This window comes from Astyanax mexicanus, chromosome 3 (genome assembly GCF_023375975.1).
Source record: "Astyanax mexicanus isolate ESR-SI-001 chromosome 3, AstMex3_surface, whole genome shotgun sequence".
Lineage (NCBI taxonomy): Eukaryota > Metazoa > Chordata > Actinopteri > Characiformes > Acestrorhamphidae > Astyanax > Astyanax mexicanus.
Window position 1 is genome coordinate 35,662,032 of NC_064410.1, and position 21,297 is coordinate 35,683,328.

Sequence of the window (21,297 nt, forward strand, 5' to 3'; positions counted from 1 at the left end):
TATTTAGCCTTATCTTCATTTTCCAGTCCTCCTAATCAGCTATTCTCCTGTTTTCATTACTCTTAGCATTATCTTTTAGCTCCTGTTCTCTAATTCAGTCCTTCTAGCATTGCCTTTTAGCCTCTAATCCATGACATTTTAGCCTCTTCCTTACTTGTACAGTCCTTCTTGCATTTATTTTTTTCTGACAGTGATTTAATTTACAAATGAATGCGGAAAATAGTTATGTTAATAGTTAGTTAATGTTTCTGTAAGTAACTTAAAACAAGATAACATGTTACCAGCATCACCAGTGTTTAAAATCAAAAGGTTCACCCCATCAACTAGTTATCCCGGATTTAACTTCAACACATCTCTGTTCCCTCCAGCCTGAATTCCCACTGAAGCCCAAGACTCCCTCTCCTCCTCGGGGAGACGATGGCAGTGCTGATAATGAAATTGAAAATGGCAGAAGTTTGGTGTTTTTTGAGGGGCCAGCAAGCGAGCTCCATGAGCTCGCAGCAGCATCATCAAGGAGCAGAGCCAATCTACAGTCACCTGCCGTTTCTGTGATGGGTCCGAGTGAACATACCCCCAGTAACTGGATGCATGACCTGGAGAGAAGCTCCCCTCCACAGCTTCCACCACCCCCCCGACAGCCAGACAGCTTTATACCAGGTACACATCTCCTATAATATCTGTTACTGTAGATCTATGGAAAATAATAGCTTGCATGGCATTCATTCATTCTATAGATCTATGGAAAAAAATAAGCTCACATGGCATTATTTCAATCTATGGGTCTATGGAAGAACAAAAAAACACTCACATGGCATTCATTCATTCTAGAGACCACAACTAGACATTTTAAAATGAATAAAAAAATAATATAATGACACTTTAAATGCTTCAGCATGATAAGAGATTTTGGACATGCAGTAGGCCCAATCTCAACCTGATACAGCACCTTTGGAATGAATAAGAGCAAAGACTGCGAGCCAGGTCTGCTCCCCAGTGTCTACAGTGTGAGTTAAAGTTAAGCACATGTTGTACTGTAAGTTGATGATGTAATTATTATGGCATGCCAAAATCAGGGTGAGTAGCAGTTAAGGTATTGATATAATTTGGAAAACCATCCTTTGGTTTCAGCAGACACAGTGCATTGTTCACTTGTATTTATTATAATAGAGTACAAAATAATGACGATCATTTTCACACATGCTTGTGGGTGTGTGTATTGTAAATCAGGTTTGTGCAATACTGTAAATACTGCGCATTCAACACACCCAGCCTATTCTCTCTGCGATCTTGTAGGGTTTAATTATAACCTACTGATGGGAAAAATGATGTGTGTTCATTTACAGGCGCAAACTGTAGGCAGCGATTAGACCCTGGGCCATGCAGGAACTACGAGATATACTGGTACTACGACCCAGAAGCCAATGCCTGCGCCCAGTTCTGGTATGGTGGTTGCCAGGGCAACAGCAACCGCTTCGAATCACATGACAGCTGCAAGAAGACTTGTGTACGAACATAACCGAACATTCGCCACGCTCCAGGTGTCTCGTTCTTTACGAGTCATCATTTTCAGTGCAGCAGTTTTTGTGGATACTTTTAGGTTATATTGACTTGAATGCACTGTACACATATGTGAACTATTTAATTTCTTTTTTCTCGTCTGAGAGGGAAATAACAAGGCCAGCATTAGCCACCAGGTTAAAAATATGGTTTAAATGACTAACAAGGCTTAGACTTCACATTTCTAGAAGTTTGCTTCTTACACTTTTTATAAAAATAAAATCTTTCATTTTTATGAATGGGTATAATATGGTTTACAAGTGCCTACAGTTACTCATTTATTCTTAAACCGTGTAAATACAATTTGTCCAAGATATTATCAATATTTTATTAGGAAATGCTATTAACTGGTCTGTAACTATATGGTAAATGTGTAAAGTATACTGTGTTGTAGCTAGTCTGTGTATAATATTTTTTACAGGAAAAAATGAAGGTGCTGTTTTATCATTTTTCCAGAAACAGATTAAGGTTATGTGCAACTATAAAATTACTTTTGTTAAATGCTATATCAGTGTTCTGAAAACCACACATGTATTTCTGTGTTCATTACTATATATCTTATATGAATGAAAGAAAGAATGAATGAATGAATGAATGAATGTATGCTGTAGTTACATTATTTCTCAGTGTAATATCATAACATATGAATGGATGTTGAGTGTGTAAAACAAAAAATCCAGATGCAGATTCTCTAGTTCATGTCTGTTTTGGCAGTATAACAATGGGGCTAGTTATCAGTTATTGTCCACATCTCTGTAAAGTTGTATTGCAAAGAGTTGTATATATATGGGAATAAAGTAAATAAACAAAAACCTATTCTGCAATTTAATAAAATAAATATATGATACACATATACAGTATTTAGATTGTATAAAAAGATCTGACATTTACTAGTAACTAAACAATAATAGTAAGAAAAATATCCATTATTATTCATATTCTTCTTCTTCTACTACAACAGTCCGTTACAGATGGGAGAAAGCATCATTTCATCAGTTAAGTTGTTTACTATTGGATTTTTTAAGTGCCTTCATGAATGGATTCATATAAGAATAAATAAAGTACATTTTTGTTGTAAAAAATTATATGAGTGGGCCTAAAAGGAGAATAAAAAATGTATACATAAAAAAAATAGAAACACACAACTATTTAGTGTAGGCTGCTCCTGCTGGAAAATAAAATCCGCATCTCCATAAAAGCAGTGATAAATACTACAAAAAAGACAGAGAATATCATACAGTTTTATTATGTGCAGCAAATTCTGCTCCAAGTCTGTGCTTGTATCCATACGGGCGGAGATGGTAGGTGAAGTACTGCAGGGTGTACATCTCCACTGGGTGAATGTAATGAAAGGACACTGCAAAATCTGAGCAGCATGAAGGACCCTAGAACGCAAGCAAACCAACAAAATATCAGTGATTAAAACAAGGACAATCAGAGATTAAGATTTTAGCCTTTCTGATTCATTATGTCAGCAGGCCAATAACAAAATCAAAACAGTAGCTGGATGAAAGTGGCTGAAATGAAAACCTGCAGCCCTTTACAGGTAAGATTGGACAATTCTGATCTAATGACTTTATAAACGTCGTAGATCTTCACAGCCGTGATATTATTCCTGCTAACACATAATATTGACTGTTCTATTCCTTTTATACAAAAGTTTCTTTTTTACAAAATGAATAAAGAAAATAAAAAATGATAATAAATATGCTAAATATGCTGTAATACGGACTGTTCCTTCTGCCAAAAAGTGGTTCCACAACAAGTAAACTATAACAGAACTGTATCTACAAAATGGCATATGGTTTATACAGTCTAACACCATGAACTTTAGCTTAAAATCAAACTTGGGGATTAAGGGGGTTAGTAAAGGGTTGGTAAACATTAGGGCCATGAAATAACTCTGAAACTCTCCTCTTCTGCTCAGCGGAGGCGTCTTCACATGAAAGCTGCACATTTCTGAGCATTTCTGCCTGTTTGCTGGGTGGTTAGCTTGCTGGCAGGACAGCTGCGCCTGCAGGACTGTGGTTAGGTTGGTGAAGTTTGCTTTAGCGCAGCATGAGCTTAGCTTAGCTTAGCCTGGCTGGTTACAGTTTCAGCTGTCAGACTGCGGCCGAGGTGACTGATGGATTTACGAGCCAGCAGGCACTAGCCTGTGCTAAGCTAATGCTGCTGCTGCTGCTGCTGCTGAAGGTGATGAACTCAGCAACGCGTCCACAGAGTAATACAGACTTAGTGTGAGAAGGCTGTGCTGTTATCACAAATATCAGCACGGTTAGGAAACTTCTCAACCAATCAGCTTGTGAGGTTGTATAAATCTCAATATTACTCATTCAGTGAATGATACTGAAAGTATTTCTCTTTAATGTCTGTCTTTTGTGTTTGGCTGTTTACTCTGGTTGCACTTTGCATGTCTGTCATCTACGCTTGTTTTTGCACTGCGCTTTTTTGCCTATGCCATGTTTGTATCTCATAATTTGACTCACTGGTTTTTAACTTAGATGTTTGGGTAGCCTCTTTTTAAAAATGTTTATTTTTATTATATTGTATTTATAATGATTAGGTTTATTTTATATCCACAAGTGACTGACTTACACTTCATTTACATTCTCAGAGTAATCGGGCAAATTTGTATCTTTTCATCACCTTCAATTTAAAAATAAACATTCAATTTAAAGGCTTTAATCTACTCTGCTGAAATAGCTGAAGGCTGTTTTATGCACAGCAAAAGGAACAGTAAAGCTAACTGCTGAATCTCCTGAATCTTGTTTTAGCGAATCTTGTATAGCGGCCACACTGTGAATGCTCTTTTGTTCTTTTGCTTAAGGATTGAATTGCAGTGTGTTGGAACCGTATTTACAATTAACCTTTTCTTCCACATTGTTTTTAAAAAGATATAAAGAGGATTCCGTCACCAGCACAGGCCTACTACACACTTTTCAACATTTTGTTTGTTTGAAAAAACAAATTATATGTTTTGTTTGACTATGCAAATATATGGAAAATGGGGTCAGTTTTATATATCATATAACCATATTTACCGCAACATGTTTGTAGTATTCATACAAAAAGTAGTTGTTCCACTTGTTAGGCGACAGCTTATCCATGTGTTTGTCTGGAGGAAAAGCGTGAAAGGTTTGCCTTTTTAGGAAATCTCTGGAATCACCAGGTGAAACATTCATGGTCCTCATGCATCTGCCCAAAGCCATGTCCTCAATTTCTGAGAAGTGAGTACAGAGTCCGCTTGCGTGTCCCGCCACAAACCTCCGCAGTGCTTCTCTGCTCAGGACGTACCCTGCTCCACCACTCATGTAACCCTGAGCAATAAATGGCTTAAACCTGCGGCCTAAATAGACAGGATCCTCTGTGTTGTATTTTGACAACAAATAGCGCAGGTTCTCAGGAACAACAAACGTGTCATCATCTGCTTTGAGGAACCAGTCCGCATCATCCAGGTGATGTTGGTGGAGGTACTGGAAGGCCCGGATGGTTTTCCAGTAGAGTTGATCTCGGCCCTCAGACACATTGAGCTTCACTGTAGGGAAGTCTGAATTCTCTGAGCTCATGTACAGCACTATATTGCAGCGTTTGGCCCAGGCAGCATTGACATGCTTGGCTCTAGATTCCAGGAACTGGGGTGCTGTTAAAATCCAACATAACAGCCTGACTCTCTGGGTGAGATTTGTGGCAACGCTTATGTCTATATGAAATAAAAAAAGAACAACATGTTAGAAAACAAAACATGTTTTGAACAAAAATATTATGACCACATCTTTGTTTTTAAACTCTGCTCCCACACAGGAAACGGACAGGGAGCACTGACCTACAATCAGAGTTTATCACAAAATACATACAGATAAACACACAGACCAGAAATGGATAAATCCTAAAGATAATGCTCACTAAGCCTGCTCCTGAAGAGCTACCTCCCATCAGACTATAGCTACATCCACTAATCAATCCTTCCTAATACACCTAATTAATGCTTTCAGGAAAGCTAGATCAATATGATGAATGGGGCGTGTTAGATTTTGGATAGAGGTGTAAAATACCTCACCCTTTATCATAAACACACGCACATAGCTGCTTACTGGAAGGAAATATCAACTTCAAACAACATTTCAGAAGCATTTGAATACGACGAGAGTTGGAATGAGACGATGAGAAGTGCAAATACAAATGAAAGCAAATTTACTTTTGACTTTTGATAGATTGCTAGACATTTAGCATGACTGTTCTACACTTTCCTATTTTAAATTTGTTTGTGTAGAAAAAATACAAACACTAATAAAGCATCTCAGCATTAAGATCATGATCCTGATGCTCGTTCAACCTCATAAAAATCACGTTTGTGCTAAGAAAGCTTTGGGTTATCCACCCCATATTCACTAGTATTTAGACAGCGTCACAATGTTTGTAGCTTCTGTACACCACCACCTCAATAGTTTAGAAATAAAGCAAGCGAATTAATAAAGTGTAGGTTATTAGCTTCTTTTGATTTTTTTCTATAATTTGTGTCTTATTTTTCTCCCAATTTACACGGCCAATTACTCAACGCACTAATTAGGACTCCCCCTATTGATAGTAATGCCCCAACACCAGGAGAGTGAAGACTAGCACATGCCTATCCGATACATGTGAAGTCAGCCGCCACCTCTTTTTGAACTGCTGCTGATGCATCATTGCAGAGTAGCATCACAGCACACTTGGAGGAAAGAGCAGCGACTCGGTTCTGACACATCAGATCACAGACGCCTTGTGCTAATCGACATCACTCTTTGGAGTGATGTGGGGAGAGAGCACCATCTACCCACCCAGAGTAAGGCCAGTTGTGCTCTCTCAGGGTTCTGGTAGCTGATAGCAAGCTACATGACCAGGATTTAAACCAGCGATTTCCCGATCATAATGGCAGAGTTTAGGGCATTTATCCCTAAGGAAGTTTAGTCCTAGTCACAGTCTCTTCGTTAGTAAGTAAGTAATTAGACTATTGGAAACAAAAGTTAAATATTGCCATTTCCCTCATTGTTTCATGACATAAAATGATAAAAAGGAGCTAAAAGGAATGCTGACGTATTACTTGTTGGTATGCAGATTGTAGATAATGATCACTTTCCTTTGCAGAAAATAAATAATTATGTAACTTACGTAGACCATGTGTAATAGTAGTGGTAAAAAGCTCCTATTTCAGTAGTGTAGTGGATTAAACAGAGGATTCCTGCATCGCTTGGACACACACACACACACACACACACACTACCCCCACTTTATGGTCTATAAGGAACTTCAACCCCCAGAACACTCTAAAAGCCTTGGAGTTATCTTTTTCAAACAGCCTTAAATTTCAAAATGACATTTCCTGACTATTTCTTCACTCAGCCTCGCTCGAGAACCCTAAATGCAAGTCAGGGTAAACATTTTTAAATTCTTTTTTGACATTCCTTCAGACGCTGTCAGTCGTAAATCTGGATTTAGGACCGTTAATGTTTAAACATCTGGAACTGTGCACAATTGTGGTTTTGCCAACAGCACAATCACCAGGACAAGGACGGGACTACGGGACTTAAGAGAGTGTCAAAACTTAATTAATTCCTTGGAAATTGTTAATTCACCAAATATTATACCAATTTAGGGGTTTGTGCCTAGTTATTTCTACAATCACTTAGAAATAAGATTAATGAAATTAAGAGAAATGTTCTAAGCTTGGAAATTCCATTGACCGTTTGTAAGTGTGTCTCTCTCTCTGTTCACCAACCTCCCCCACCGTCGTAAATTCAGACAGGCAAGGACCAGCCGCTTATCTAAACACTCAGCAGAGAAGAGGAATTTCTCACTGAGAAGATTTTGCTTAAAATACATATATATTGACTATATAAAAAAGGTGTTTTATAGAATGTTTACTAGATAATGGTATATGTGTCTGGTATATGGTATATGTGTTTGGATGTGTCCTGATTAAATTCTCCTACACATTCAAGTCTGAATCAACAAGGTTTAACTAGCATTTGATAATTTAGCTTTATTTGGTTATCAGTGGTTTAACCATGTATTATCTTTTAAGTGATTTAATTGGGTTTAAATAATAACATGACTCTTGATCTCTTTCTGACAGAGTACCATCCATCATTGTATTCCTAAGATTATCTTGAGTATTACAAAACTGTTTGTGGGCAAAATATATATATATTACATTTATTGTGATTCAATTGTAAGATTGTTTGTTTCCTGAATTTATCCTCACAAACTGATATGCTGAAAAAGGTATTTTGATCCACTGTTTAATTGAGTTTTCTTTTGGTTTGATCTATTAGAAAAATGCTGAAGCATGTTGACCATGTGAGGAGGGGGGGTTTATGGCCCTTTGTGAATCCCCACCAAAGTTTGAAATTGCTCCTAGACCAATCAAAACACAGACATTTGGGCCACAGGGCCAATCATAGCTCAGGGGCCAAACAGGCCACAGAGACTAATAGTAAACTGGGCAGACACAGTTTTAGTTCAGTTGCCAGTTGAGTTTTGGGAGTTCAGGTCAGAGCAGTTGGAGGAGAAGCAGTTAGAGAAGGAGTGGGAGAAGGAGTTGGAGAAGATGAGTTGAGGAAAACAGTTAGAGGAGAGAGGTTAGGGAGCCCAGAGATGGAGGAAGGATAGACTGTTAGTTTAGTCATCTTAAGTTAGTTTTCTTAGACTAGTGCATTTAATCTTCAAGTATATTAATATTAGCTATCCTAGTTAAAATATCTAAGGTTATTTTACAATCTACGAAGCCAAGCATTATTCCATCTAAGTTTAGCTAAAGTACAGCTGAAAAAGAGATCCGCCAGATCCAACCCAGAAATCTGCGGTCCGGAGGCCACCAGCAAGCCACCTGAGAGCGAAGGGATTTCCCTGTGGGTTCTCATGGGGCTCCGTGCTGACACAGGAAGTCAAACCACCCTGCAGACAGGCTCACGTGATCCTTTTTCGGGGTGAAGCAGCAGACGACCAACCCAGGCGGACGTCACCAAGGCCCACTTCAACAACTCAGAGTAAGGCAGAGCTGGGTTTAATCTTTCGGCAGATGGTGTCTGTTGGTCATGGTTTGGTCGGGTCTTTAATAGAGCGTCTTTAGTATAGATGACTCATTTTGAGTGGCTTGGTTGGAAATAAGAATTGGTTTCGTAGACTTAAAATGCCTTAGACCCTTATTTAGAAATACTCACTTAATAGTTATATTAATCTTTATTCCTTTCATATCAGCATTATAACGTGTTTGTTCTTTTATTTCTCATTTATCATTCTACACTATGATTTGATAGCTAATGGCTACATTTATGACTTTTTAATGAATTATTTACTCATATCTGTGTGATTTAATAAATACTTTTATTTTACAAAACCTGTCATTTCAGTGTGTTTTTCTGGATAACTTGGTTATGAAAATTTCTGTCACCTGTAGAAACCACACCCTGAGATGTCTTGTGTTATTAATTAATTTGATTAATTAATTAATTAATTAATTAATCTAATTAAATTAATTTAATAACTGGCGCCCAATTAAAAAATATTTCAACATCTCAATTAGCACCAGGTATTAAACCACTGAGCCCGCTACAAAATTGGCGCCCAACGTGGGGCAGGATTATATTCTTATTGGCTCTCCGCCGCGAGACCAGAATATATACACATTTCATAACCAGTTCCAGAAAATAGCGCTGTAAGTTGCAGAATAAAGTGTATTTTGTTGTTATTATTAAATGCGTTAGCTGCTGGCTAGCTGGCCTAGCTGGAGTTAACTGCATAAACCCAGCGTGTTAGAAACACACGTGTTTTTGTTTACAATTCAGGACTGGCCAGTCCCCCGCTGTGTGTGCGCGTCGCGCGCACGGTCCCCTGTGTGTCTGTATAACGTGTACAGTTATGTGTGTGGTATGCGAGCGCTCTTGAAAACATTACTCTTATTTGTAAAATAAGCTTGGTTGACACACCGCCGTGTGTGGGCAACCTTAAACCCGGGTGTATATACGTGTATATACGTGTGTACTTACATAAAGTTCGAACTGTTTCCGGCAAAATAGACATATTTTGCCAGTGTTGATCTGATAAGGCCTTCGCGCAGGTCTGAGTCGCGGATCTCCGGCTCATCGACTCCGCGCTCCAGTTAAAACTGCCGGTTTTTGCGCGAAATCCGTAAAATCCTGCAGTACTGGACACTTCCACGTGCGTAAAAGAGTAGCTAACTTTTACGTAACACCACCCTGAGTGGCAGGAAGTTTATTGTGTGCGTGATTAAACTAACCACGCCAGGATGTAAATCCTCTTTGCTCATCTTGTGAAGTGTGTTGCTGCTGTGTTAAACTTTCGGACAGCCGTGTCCTTCTCCTCTGCTATTCACAGTCGACTGAGTCAGTCAAATCTGCTGACCAGGTCCCAGACCCAAGGGGCGGTCCTTAACGTGGCATCATCAGTGGGCGTGACCACTCCCACCAGTCGGCCTCTGCCACCATCTGGTGGACAGCCTGACTATTTACACTCAAACTCAAAGGGTGTTTTACTACCCCTCACCACTAGGGGGGGTACACTGCCACATCGCCATCTGGTGTTTGATTTGGTTAACTGCATACAGTGCAGAAAGGTGCATTTCATTTGTTTGACCACCAGAGGGAGCCACTTAGCCATATAGCTGTGTCGCCACCTGGTGTTGTATTTGTGTAATTGCTATCATCCTGTAGAGTGCATTTAGAGTTTCTGTCGCCAGAGGGTGCCAATTTCAAACAAACTTTTTGTTAAGTTAATAAAGGGAATTTGCATTGTGGTTGGGTTAAATGGTTTGTAAATAAGTAAACAAATAACTGCATTCATTTAATCTAATTTAATTTAAAATTTCAGGTCTGCTCTCTCAAACATTACTCTTTATGTTACATTGAACCAAGCTAAATAGCTATCTCCATTGAGTAACTAATCACAACATAAAATAATTAACTGGTCATTTTAATCAATGTGATTAAGTAAAGTTAATTAAATTTTTGTTAATTAATTATTTTCAATTTAATTCAACCATCTTCAAATAAATCAAGATTAATTATTGATCGATTAAGATCAATTATTAATAACTAATTGAAATTAATTAATTGATTAACCATAAAAAAAAAAAAAAAAAAAAAAAAAAAAAAACTTATCCAGTTATCAGTTACTCAACCATATACCCAGCACACCTGTGCTTAATACATAGTTAAATTCTCCCATCCTGTACATAGTTAATAACTATACCCATATTTAGATTTAGACATTGTGTATAGTGCCCTACAGTTATTAAACTGTTCACTAGCATCACTGACAACAAATCTAACTATTCTTTTAAAATTAATCTACTAATTGTAACCTTAGGTCGCCCACTTTTAACAGATTTTCTTCTTAGGAAAGGCACAATGCTAATTGACTCGAACATAAAATAAACTTGTTTGTCATCAAAATTGTTTGATTCCACGGGCTTTACGTAAATCAAAATGTGTGCCACCGAAAAAGCTCTTTTAGAGCTTACAGCTGGTCTACCCCCAGGACTTACCATCCCAGTCCAACAAATGGACAGTGGGGGTCTCCATGCACTAATTGCCAAAAGCCTCAATGAGTGTGTATCTAAAATCCTTGAGGGCAAGCAACAAGTGGATCCGATTTCCCTAATACTGTGGAAACAACTGCTGTTGTCACAGGATCAACTTGCTGCTTCCTCCAAAACCATTCAAAATCTCCAAGCAGAGATTGTGACTTTAAATGATAGAGTTGCAGACCTAGAGAACAAAACTGTACAGTCTGAAATGAACCAAAGAGACCTAAAAACCGAAGTGCAGCTGCTTCAAAAGGAAGCCAACATAGCTACCCAACTTGCAGCTCAGTCACAGGAAAAACTAAAACATGCTATTGCAAGACAGGTTGAGCTACAAACTGAATTAGCACATGCTAACAATGCAGTCAAATTAACTCGAGACCAAACAGAGTTAACATTTGAGCTGATGATGGAGGGAGACTCCCCCATCAATCCAGCTGGTAAATCAGGAACCCCTGGGGTTCCGGATCCTAGGCAACAACCATCCACAAATACAATCCCTCTAGTCTCCCTTAAAGGTGCTGAAGCGCCAGTAGAACCAAGGTTCACTCAGCGTTCCCAGCCACATGGGACCTCTGTGCATCCTCAAGCACCCTCTGATAGAGACTTGGACAAAATTGCGCGTAACATCCCACGCTTTGAACCAGAACCGGACGGTTCTAATGATGTCCACCAGTATCTTCGCGACATTGACTTCTTCTTACGCCGTTTCCCCAAGGCCACGGTAGATGATAAAATCTACCTCATTAAGGTGTCCTCTAGTCGGGAAGTTGGACGTTTCATTGAGCGCCAACCACCCCAGGTTAAGAGAGACTATCCTGCTCTTTGCGAGGCTTTGGAGAATGAGTTCTCCAACAACCTTGTTCAAACCGGCCTTGCTGCAGCTCTTGCAATTAAGCAGAGACGCCAGGAAACACCCCTACAGTACTATCACCGCCTCAGGCTAGCTTATTTCGGCTATAGAAATGAGCCTGGAATGGAGGAAGAGGAAGTTTTCAAAACATTGTTCGTGAGAAACCTCCATCCCTCCACCAGTCACTCTTTTGGAGTCGCAGCCTGCCCTCGTACGCTAACAAGCCGGCAGCTGCGTGATTTGGCTCTCAGAGGATTTGCTAAGTTCCAACAAAACATTAATAAAAAATCAGAGTCAAATGACATCCTGATAATTAATGAGCAGTCCTCCCACGTCAAGCAAAAAGGGGCACACAAGGCTCCAATGCCACCTAAGACCCAGTTAAACCACAAAAACCAGAGAGTGTTCCACTCTTGGCGTCGCTCGTCCCTACATTGGGCCCAGCAAAGTGACCAAAAGCCCTCCTATCGAAGGAAAGGTAGGATAAAACGCAAGTGGAATGACAAACACTCACAGCACCATGCTCGAGCACAGAGCTCCAGCAAACTTCAATCTCCGCTCAGGAGAAAGAGCCCAAAGCACCACAAACGTTGGTGTCCACCTAAAGGGCACAAGGATGAGACATATCCAACTAACCTGTGCACTAAAGACGGCAGTCTGCTCAGACAATTTCGTGACGAAATACGCAAGCAGGACAATGCTGAATCTGAATTCTTGCCAATTGTCCAAGCTCCTGATCAACCTGCTTGGGGGGGTGCGAAATCCATCCACCCCAATGCAGCCTGGGTTGTACAGCCAGACGCTGAAAACAACCACACTGAGGAAGCTCCTTCCCTCAGCCTGGAGGACCCACCACCTAAACAATTCTTGGGTTTCTTAACCGAGAAAGGTTCAACACCAAAATTCTATCTAGCCACCAGGCTGGAAGATGTGTTCGGGTATGAAGCTCTTTTGGACACAGGGTCAGACATTTCTTTGATGTCAAATTCACTTTTTGACCAGGTGAGGGCGACAGCCCGCCGAAACAACAAAAAGATACCTCTGAAAAAGTGTGCTCTTCACCTTCAACCATATTCGCACACTGGTATCACTCTGCATTCTGCAGCCCTGGTGCACGTTGCCATCGGTCCAATGAGCCTCACCCATCCAATTCACATTTCTCCATTGGAGAACGTCCCATTGCTCTTTGGCAAAGACCTCCTTGACCGGTTCAAACCATTGATTGACTTTCAGCATCGTAGAATCTGGGCACAGGTTTGCGAACCCCTGCCCTGTCCTAAGGCACAGGATAGAGTTCAATGCTATCATGTTGCTAGCAACATTGAGCCACACAAGCTCATTGAACCTTCAAATTCCACGGGAATCAATGAGAAGCTCACTGTCAGGGTTCTGAAACCACCATCCTCAGAATCCCCTACCATGATTCTAAAACAAAACACCTGTTCATGGGCATTGACTCCCTCTACGGCTGTAGATGAGTACAACCCAAAAGCTGGAAAGTCATTCACTCTTAACACAACGGTCAACGGTGAAATCTTTGTTCCATGGGCTGACAAGTCAGCTGTTCACAGAACACCTGCAGGTTCCTTGCCACGGACTAACTGTGATCCTCTGTTCGTGCACCAAAAGGATTGTTCTCTTCTTGTTCCTGCACCAGTGGTTCCAGACAAACACAGTCCTTTGGATTCTTATGAATGTAAAAACATTCCCACCATCTACACAGATGGATGTGCTTTTCGGAATGCTCAGATCAAATGGAAAGTTAACATGACAATTGGTGCATGTGACAACACTTCTTTCAGAACACTGGCATTTCACCTTGATCCACTTGCCACTTACTGTGCGTCTTTCAGGATGCTCAAGGGCCTGTTTGTTTATGCCCCAGATACACACGCTTCATCTTCATTCGTGGTGCCTCAGCGCCATGGGGGGGAGAGCCTAGCCCAGGCCCTCGATCACCCATGGGTGGACCACAAAATGATGGGGGAAACACACCAAGCATTCCCACAATTGACATATCTGCCACTTGTTGGAAAAAGGCTAGTGTGTTTTCAGCCCCAATCTTCAGAAGATCTGTGTGGTATATGGCCAATTCCACAAATGGATTGGGTCGAAAGACTCATGAAATTTGTCCGAAGGAACAAACGTCTCATCACTGTGGCAGGTGCATTTGCCAGATGGGGGGGACGTCCCCCAGACCCTATTGAAATGGCTCAGGCCACAACTTTTTCGCTGAACCACACTTTCTCAGGTGTTGGTATATCTCACCGTTCTAGCGGTGAACTGCGGAAACACCCAAAACTGGGAAAAAGCACGCTTGGATACCAACCATTGTGCTACACTGCTGACAAGCTACTGGTGAGGTCCCAGCACAGCACTGGCAAAACAATTCGCGAGCTCAGGTCTCATTGGTTTGGTCCTCAGGCAAAGGCAGACAAACTGCCTCGCATCTGGAACCAAATCCCGCATCGTCAGTGTTTTATTAAACTGATTCTCAAACAAGTTCACTGTAACCCAATTAAACTATGCAAAAGCCCCATGGGACAAGTCGGGACCAATAATGCCCTAGGTTAAATCATAATACTGGGCCAAATACTTAGACACACTGAGTGTTCATTGTCCACCATTTTCTGGCCTGACGCAATTGTTAAATTGAGAACGTACCACACATTCATTGTCTGGAACTCACCTATCCGAGTAGCATAACCCACAACAAATTGGATATTTTGTTAAACCTAGAGTTTGAATCACCATTTCAAACCATTAGCATAGCAGTATAATAAATACGTGGAGAAGGGGGGGTGCCAATTTTTTTTTTCTCCTCTCTTCAGGTGCCCAAAACATATTTTGTTTCCCTTCTGACTACGTTTGCTCCGCTATATTGTTCTCAATTGTTGACTAAGTAGTGGCTAATTATTGAAGCATACCTTATGGGTAGGTTGTCTTGATAAAGTTATAAAGGAACAAATAGCTAGCAAACTATTTGTGACCCTTTCATATGCTTGTTGCCACACTATCACATTAAATTAACTATTTTATTCAGAACCAAAAGCCAATAGCTACAACAAAAAACTGATCATCAGAGAAATTGTATATCCCTTAGACCAAAAACTCTGTCAGCGACCTTGTAGTAGATTGTCTTAAGAAAGCATGACCAACAAGACACCAATTGCATGAAAGATGTACCCTAACATGCTCTGTCTACAGAAATCCACGTTGACATCGACCGATGACCCAACGTCCAGTGGCCCATCGATCGATGGGGGGGGAATGTAGTGGATTAAACAGAGGATTCCTGCATCGCTTGGACACACACACACACACACACACACACACACACACTACCCCCACTTTATGGTCTATAAGGAACTTCAACCCCCAGAACACTCTAAAAGCCTTGGAGTTATCTTTTTCAAACAGCCTTAAATTTCAAAATGACATTTCCTGACTATTTCTTCACTCAGCCTCGCTCGAGAACCCTAAATGCAAGTCAGGGTAAACATTTTTAAATTCTTTTTTGACATTCCTTCAGACGCTGTCAGTCGTAAATCTGGATTTAGGACCGTTAATGTTTAAACATCTGGAACTGTGCACAATTGTGGTTTTGCCAACAGCACAATCACCAGGACAAGGACGGGACTACGGGACTTAAGAGAGTGTCAAAACTTAATTAATTCCTTGGAAATTGTTAATTCACCAAATATTATACCAATTTAGGGGTTTGTGCCTAGTTATTTCTACAATCACTTAGAAATAAGATTAATGAAATTAAGAGAAATGTTCTAAGCTTGGAAATTCCATTGACCGTTTGTAAGTGTGTCTCTCTCTCTGTTCACCAACCTCCCCCACCGTCGTAAATTCAGACAGGCAAGGACCAGCCGCTTATCTAAACACTCAGCAGAGAAGAGGAATTTCTCACTGAGAAGATTTTGCTTAAAATACATATATATTGACTATATAAAAAAGGTGTTTTATAGAATGTTTACTAGATAATGGTATATGTGTCTGGTATATGGTATATGTGTTTGGATGTGTCCTGATTAAATTCTCCTACACATTCAAGTCTGAATCAACAAGGTTTAACTAGCATTTGATAATTTAGCTTTATTTGGTTATCAGTGGTTTAACCATGTATTATCTTTTAAGTGATTTAATTGGGTTTAAATAATAACATGACTCTTGATCTCTTTCTGACAGAGTACCATCCATCATTGTATTCCTAAGATTATCTTGAGTATTACAAAACTGTTTGTGGGCAAAATATATATATATTACATTTATTGTGATTCAATTGTAAGATTGTTTGTTTCCTGAATTTATCCTCACAAACTGATATGCTGAAAAAGGTATTTTGATCCACTGTTTAATTGAGTTTTCTTTTGGTTTGATCTATTAGAAAAATGCTGAAGCATGTTGACCATGTGAGGAGGGGGGGGTTTATGGCCCTTTGTGAATCCCCACCAAAGTTTGAAATTGCTCCTAGACCAATCAAAACACAGACATTTGGGCCACAGGGCCAATCATAGCTCAGGGGCCAAACAGGCCACAGAGACTAATAGTAAACTGGGCAGACACAGTTTTAGTTCAGTTGCCAGTTGAGTTTTGGGAGTTCAGGTCAGAGCAGTTGGAGGAGAAGCAGTTAGAGAAGGAGTGGGAGAAGGAGTTGGAGAAGATGAGTTGAGGAAAACAGTTAGAGGAGAGAGGTTAGGGAGCCCAGAGATGGAGGAAGGATAGACTGTTAGTTTAGTCATCTTAAGTTAGTTTTCTTAGACTAGTGCATTTAATCTTCAAGTATATTAATATTAGCTATCCTAGTTAAAATATCTAAGGTTATTTTACAATCTACGAAGCCAAGCATTATTCCATCTAAGTTTAGCTAAAGTACAGCTGAAAAAGAGATCCGCCAGATCCAACCCAGAAATCTGCGGTCCGGAGGCCACCAGCAAGCCACCTGAGAGCGAAGGGATTTCCCTGTGGGTTCTCATGGGGCTCCGTGCTGACACAGGAAGTCAAACCACCCTGCAGACAGGCTCACGTGATCCTTTTTCGGGGTGAAGCAGCAGACGACCAACCCAGGCGGATGTCACCAAGGCCCACTTCAACAACTCAGAGTAAGGCAGAGCTGGGTTTAATCTTTCGGCAGATGGTGTCTGTTGGTCATGGTTTGGTCGGGTCTTTAATAGAGCGTCTTTAGTATAGATGACTCATTTTGAGTGGCTTGGTTGGAAATAAGAATTGGTTTCGTAGACTTAAAATGCCTTAGACCCTTATTTAGAAATACTCACTTAATAGTTATATTAATCTTTATTCCTTTCATATCAGCATTATAACGTGTTTGTTCTTTTATTTCTCATTTATCATTCTACACTATGATTTGATAGCTAATGGCTACATTTATGACTTTTTAATGAATTATTTACTCATATCTGTGTGATTTAATAAATACTTTTATTTTACAAAACCTGTCATTTCAGTGTGTTTTTCTGGATAACTTGGTTATGAAAATTTCTGTCACCTGTAGAAACCACACCCTGAGATGTCTTGTGTTATTAATTAATTTGATTAATTAATTAATTAATTAATTAATTAATTAATTAATTAATTAATTAATTAATTAATTAATTAATTAATTAATCTAATTAAATTAATTTAATAACTGGCGCCCAATTAAAAAATATTTCAACATCTCAATTAGCACCAGGTATTAAACCACTGAGCCCGCTACAGTAGGGTCTCAATTATATGCTTTGTTGTGAAAAAAAAGGAAATATTTTGTATAAAAACTCCCAGTGCTATTCCACTTAAAAAGAAAAAAACGTGAGAGCAAGAATTTTAAAGTTTTTTCCAGAAACCTAAAGAACCTAAAGACCCTTTAATGCAAGGGTGTCCAAACTACGGCCCGCGGGACATTTGCGGCCCGTTTCCTTTTTTGGAGCGGCCCGTGAGGTATTTTAGAAATAGAATGAAAGTTGGCCCGCTGTTAAGGAGGTTTTTATAATGTGAGATTCAAAGTTTGAACTAGGTGTCAAAAGGTGGAGAGGCTGTGCATTTCTAGCGCAGAAAAACGGGCCAAAGAGTCTAAAAGCGGAGAGGGTGCGCATTTCTAGCGCAGAAAAACAATTAAGGAGTTTAATATTAAGAGACATCATGAAATTAAACATCAATTTGAAAAATCTTAGTTTACACAACACTGTCAAAGATAAAGATAGTAAGTCAAGTAAAATGGTGTGTAAATGAAATAATCAGGAAAAAAGTATTATTTAAATTGGTACATTTCATTATTTGTTTTATTACAGAGTGTGGCCCGTGACTTCAAATATATTTATCCTTCTGGCCCCCAACAAAAAAAGTTTGGACACCCCTGCTTTAATGTTTCATGAATTATACAGATACAAGGTCTGACTTGAGTGTTATTCCAAATTTGCATTTGGCGGCTGTTCATGAGAATTTCTACTATGTTGATATAACAGGTGATGATGCCAATGATTGTTCCCATGGGATTGTTAATAAACTGAAAGTAAGAATCAGACCTATCATAGAGACATGGGAACTATATGAATGGGTTATTCACAAATTGGGTACACTTTAAAAAAGAAGGAGTGCATTGACGAGTTAAGTAACACAAAAACAAAACACCTCTATAAATTTATAGTGAGTGTTTAAACTTTGTGCTGCTATTCCAACAGGACATTGTTCATCCGCATACATTGCAAGACATATGCCCGATTAAAAGTTCCACCACTACTACAGTATTTTCAGAGCCTGCATCAGAATATTTAAGCTGCACAACATTATTAGGAACCTCTATAGGCTGCTATGTTGCATTACACATATTTTATACATATTTTATATGTGTAGCTCAAACTTTCCCATATCAGTCACAATTTTCTTATTTTTTTCTTCCTGCTAACCTTTACATTCTTTCCGAATACCATTGCAACCTGACACTTCCTTCTGGGTGAAACTATTTTGGAAGGACAGAAAGGGTTCTGAAAGTAACAAACAAACAATCAAACATATCAGAGAGACAGGAACACTTTAGGAATGGGTTATTCAGCAATATGGTATACTTTTAAAAAGAAGGAATGCATTGGCAACAATGAAAAGCAGTTCCAAATGGTTGAACTCCTTGAATTAAAGCTGAAATTTCAGACAGTAATCACAGCTTTACTGCTTCATTTCAAATTCACAAAGGTGGTGTAAAAAGATAACTTAAGATAAGTGTCACTGTCCAAATATCACGTATGACCATGACAAGAATTATGTTTTAAATAAAACACATTTACATGCATGATGCAATGTTTTTTTTTATTTTTTACTATTTTTTTTATTATTATTGTTTTTTTTTTTTTTACTATTTTTAAAATATAAAAGAGGTAGAAGAAAGATTCTCCTTAAGGTTCAGCATGAGGAAATGAATGCTTTACAGGATCAGCTGTGTGCGTGTGAGTGTGTAGGTGCATGTGTAAGAAGAGAGAGAGAGAGAGAGAGAGAGAGAGAGAGAGAGAGAGAGAGAGAGAGAGAGAGAGTAAGTTATTTATGAGATTTAATCCCAATTTTTTTAAATATTAAAAAATAATCTATCCTCAGCACTATCAGCATTAGCAATTCCGTATTCACATCACTGAATAAAACATCACTAGGCTCTGTAAATGAGAGATTTAAGGCAGGAACTTGGTGAATTGATACATTTATGCTAAACATTTACATTAACAGAAGATATCAATGACAAGTTAATTTGCAAAAACAAATAAAGCTATGTTTAAATAGCACTTATCTGTTTTTGAACTTTTCACGTTTTGCTTAAATAACTGCTCATTGACTTTTATTATGTGTGTTTTGAGTCTGCAGGTTTCTAACCACATGGAGACTTTACAGTCTGTGGTAACTGAACAAATGCTGTGTGGGACATGTATATTGGTGTGCAGACTGTAGATAACCATTAGTTTCTGTTGCAGAAGATAATGAATGTGTCACTTACCTACATTTGTAATAGGAGTTATGGGAGATAGAATTTCATTTACTTTATTAGTTGTCAAAAAACTTATGGAAGTATTTAGCATAAAAAATCCTGCCGCTATTCCACCCAAGAAGAGGAAATTAGGGAATGAGTGTTTCATTGTTTTACCCAGAAACCTAAGAGACCTAAAACAAAACAAAAACAAAATATTTGTATTAGTTATTAGTATCACCAAGCATTAGTAATATGTCATCGTCTTTATGTGACTTGTGTATGAGTATATTTTTACATCTAACAGAACTCAGGTTCCTGATTAAACATGTTTTTAATATTTTAAAGGTTTTTATTTGTTGAATTTCTATTGAAGCAACAGGAGCATTTACAGTATCTGGAATCATGTACATACAATGTAAAGCGACTTTTCGGGAGCTTTATCAATATACTTATCTTTAGAATAATGTGCATTGTCAAGCGCTAACCTGATCAACCAGCTGAACCAGGAACTTTACTTTCCATGATAGTCACTGTAAAAATATTTTAATTTAGTAATTTTGTAGCTTTTCTATTTAATATAAAATTTGAATACAGCATAAAGAACAATTTAAATTATGTAAAAAAGAAAATACATGGTTTTTGAAGACAACAGTATATTTAATAAGACTATACCAAAACTATACAATAAAATACAATTTGTCAATTTGAAAAATTATACACAATTTGTTCTCAGACTTCAGAGAACATATGTACCAAAAAAAAAATCAGCTTAGAAAAAAACGCAATTCAATGTAATTCAGCTTTTTTATAATAAAAAAAACAAATATTTAATTAATTGCTTAATCGATTGATGACTGTTGATCCAATGCTCATCTTATTTGATTGTTCAAATAAAAATCCTTGGTCTTGATGGGTTGCGATATAGTTTGCAATTTGTAAGCTAAATAAAGATTTACAAATATACAACCATTTCTTACTTTTAACTGAGTAAAGTCTTGTTTTTAACTACATACAGATAATTTACTTTCACATGTTCACTTTACTCCAGATTGACCCCAACATAATATAGCAAACAGTGTTAAAAAAAAAGAAAGCTATAAATGACTGCACACATCCCCTGAATGAGGTAAAAGTTATTTACAGCACACAAGTAATAAAGCATACATAAAAAATAATATAATATAATAAAAAACAAATAGAATCTAAAGCTATTACTAAGCTAAATGTTTTTAATAAGAAAGTGTAATTTCTCAGTTAAACTTACCAGGTTTTCACAGACATGTCTCCAGGAGGCAGGCGTCTGAAGGACTGACATGGCACAAAGACTGTTTATAATGTGGCCAAACCCATAGTGCA

The 21,297-nt window shown here is 38.6% G+C and overlaps 2 protein-coding genes across 3 annotated transcripts in view; one reads left to right on the forward strand and one right to left on the reverse strand.

Moving 5' to 3' along the window:
- The window catches only part of col28a1a (collagen, type XXVIII, alpha 1a), a 35,677-nt gene extending 33,885 nt beyond the window's left edge, over nt 1-1,792 (forward strand). Inside the window, exons 34-35 of the mRNA XM_007236460.4 lie at nt 369-657; nt 1,344-1,792. Of these exons, the coding sequence (XP_007236522.3) occupies nt 369-657; nt 1,344-1,516 (462 nt within the window). The 3' untranslated portion in view covers nt 1,517-1,792. The remainder of the gene's footprint in view (nt 1-368; nt 658-1,343) is intronic.
- A 576-nt stretch (nt 1,793-2,368) lies between these two features.
- On the reverse strand, nt 2,369-21,297 carry c1galt1a (core 1 synthase, glycoprotein-N-acetylgalactosamine 3-beta-galactosyltransferase 1a). 2 transcript variants are annotated; one of them, XM_022683089.2, is made up of 5 exons: nt 21,206-21,249; nt 20,427-20,471; nt 19,969-20,132; nt 4,599-5,257; nt 2,369-2,942 (listed from the first exon to the last, which is right to left on the reverse strand). In XM_022683089.2, the coding sequence occupies exons 3-5, from the start codon at nt 20,105-20,107 to the stop codon at nt 2,790-2,792; spliced, it is 951 nt and encodes a 316-aa protein (XP_022538810.2). In that variant the 5' UTR covers nt 20,108-20,132; nt 20,427-20,471; nt 21,206-21,249; the 3' UTR covers nt 2,369-2,789. The 2 variants fall into 2 exon arrangements, with proteins under 2 accessions (XP_022538810.2, XP_007236516.3); XM_007236454.3 differs by lacking the exon at nt 20,427-20,471 and having other exon boundaries at nt 21,206-21,297.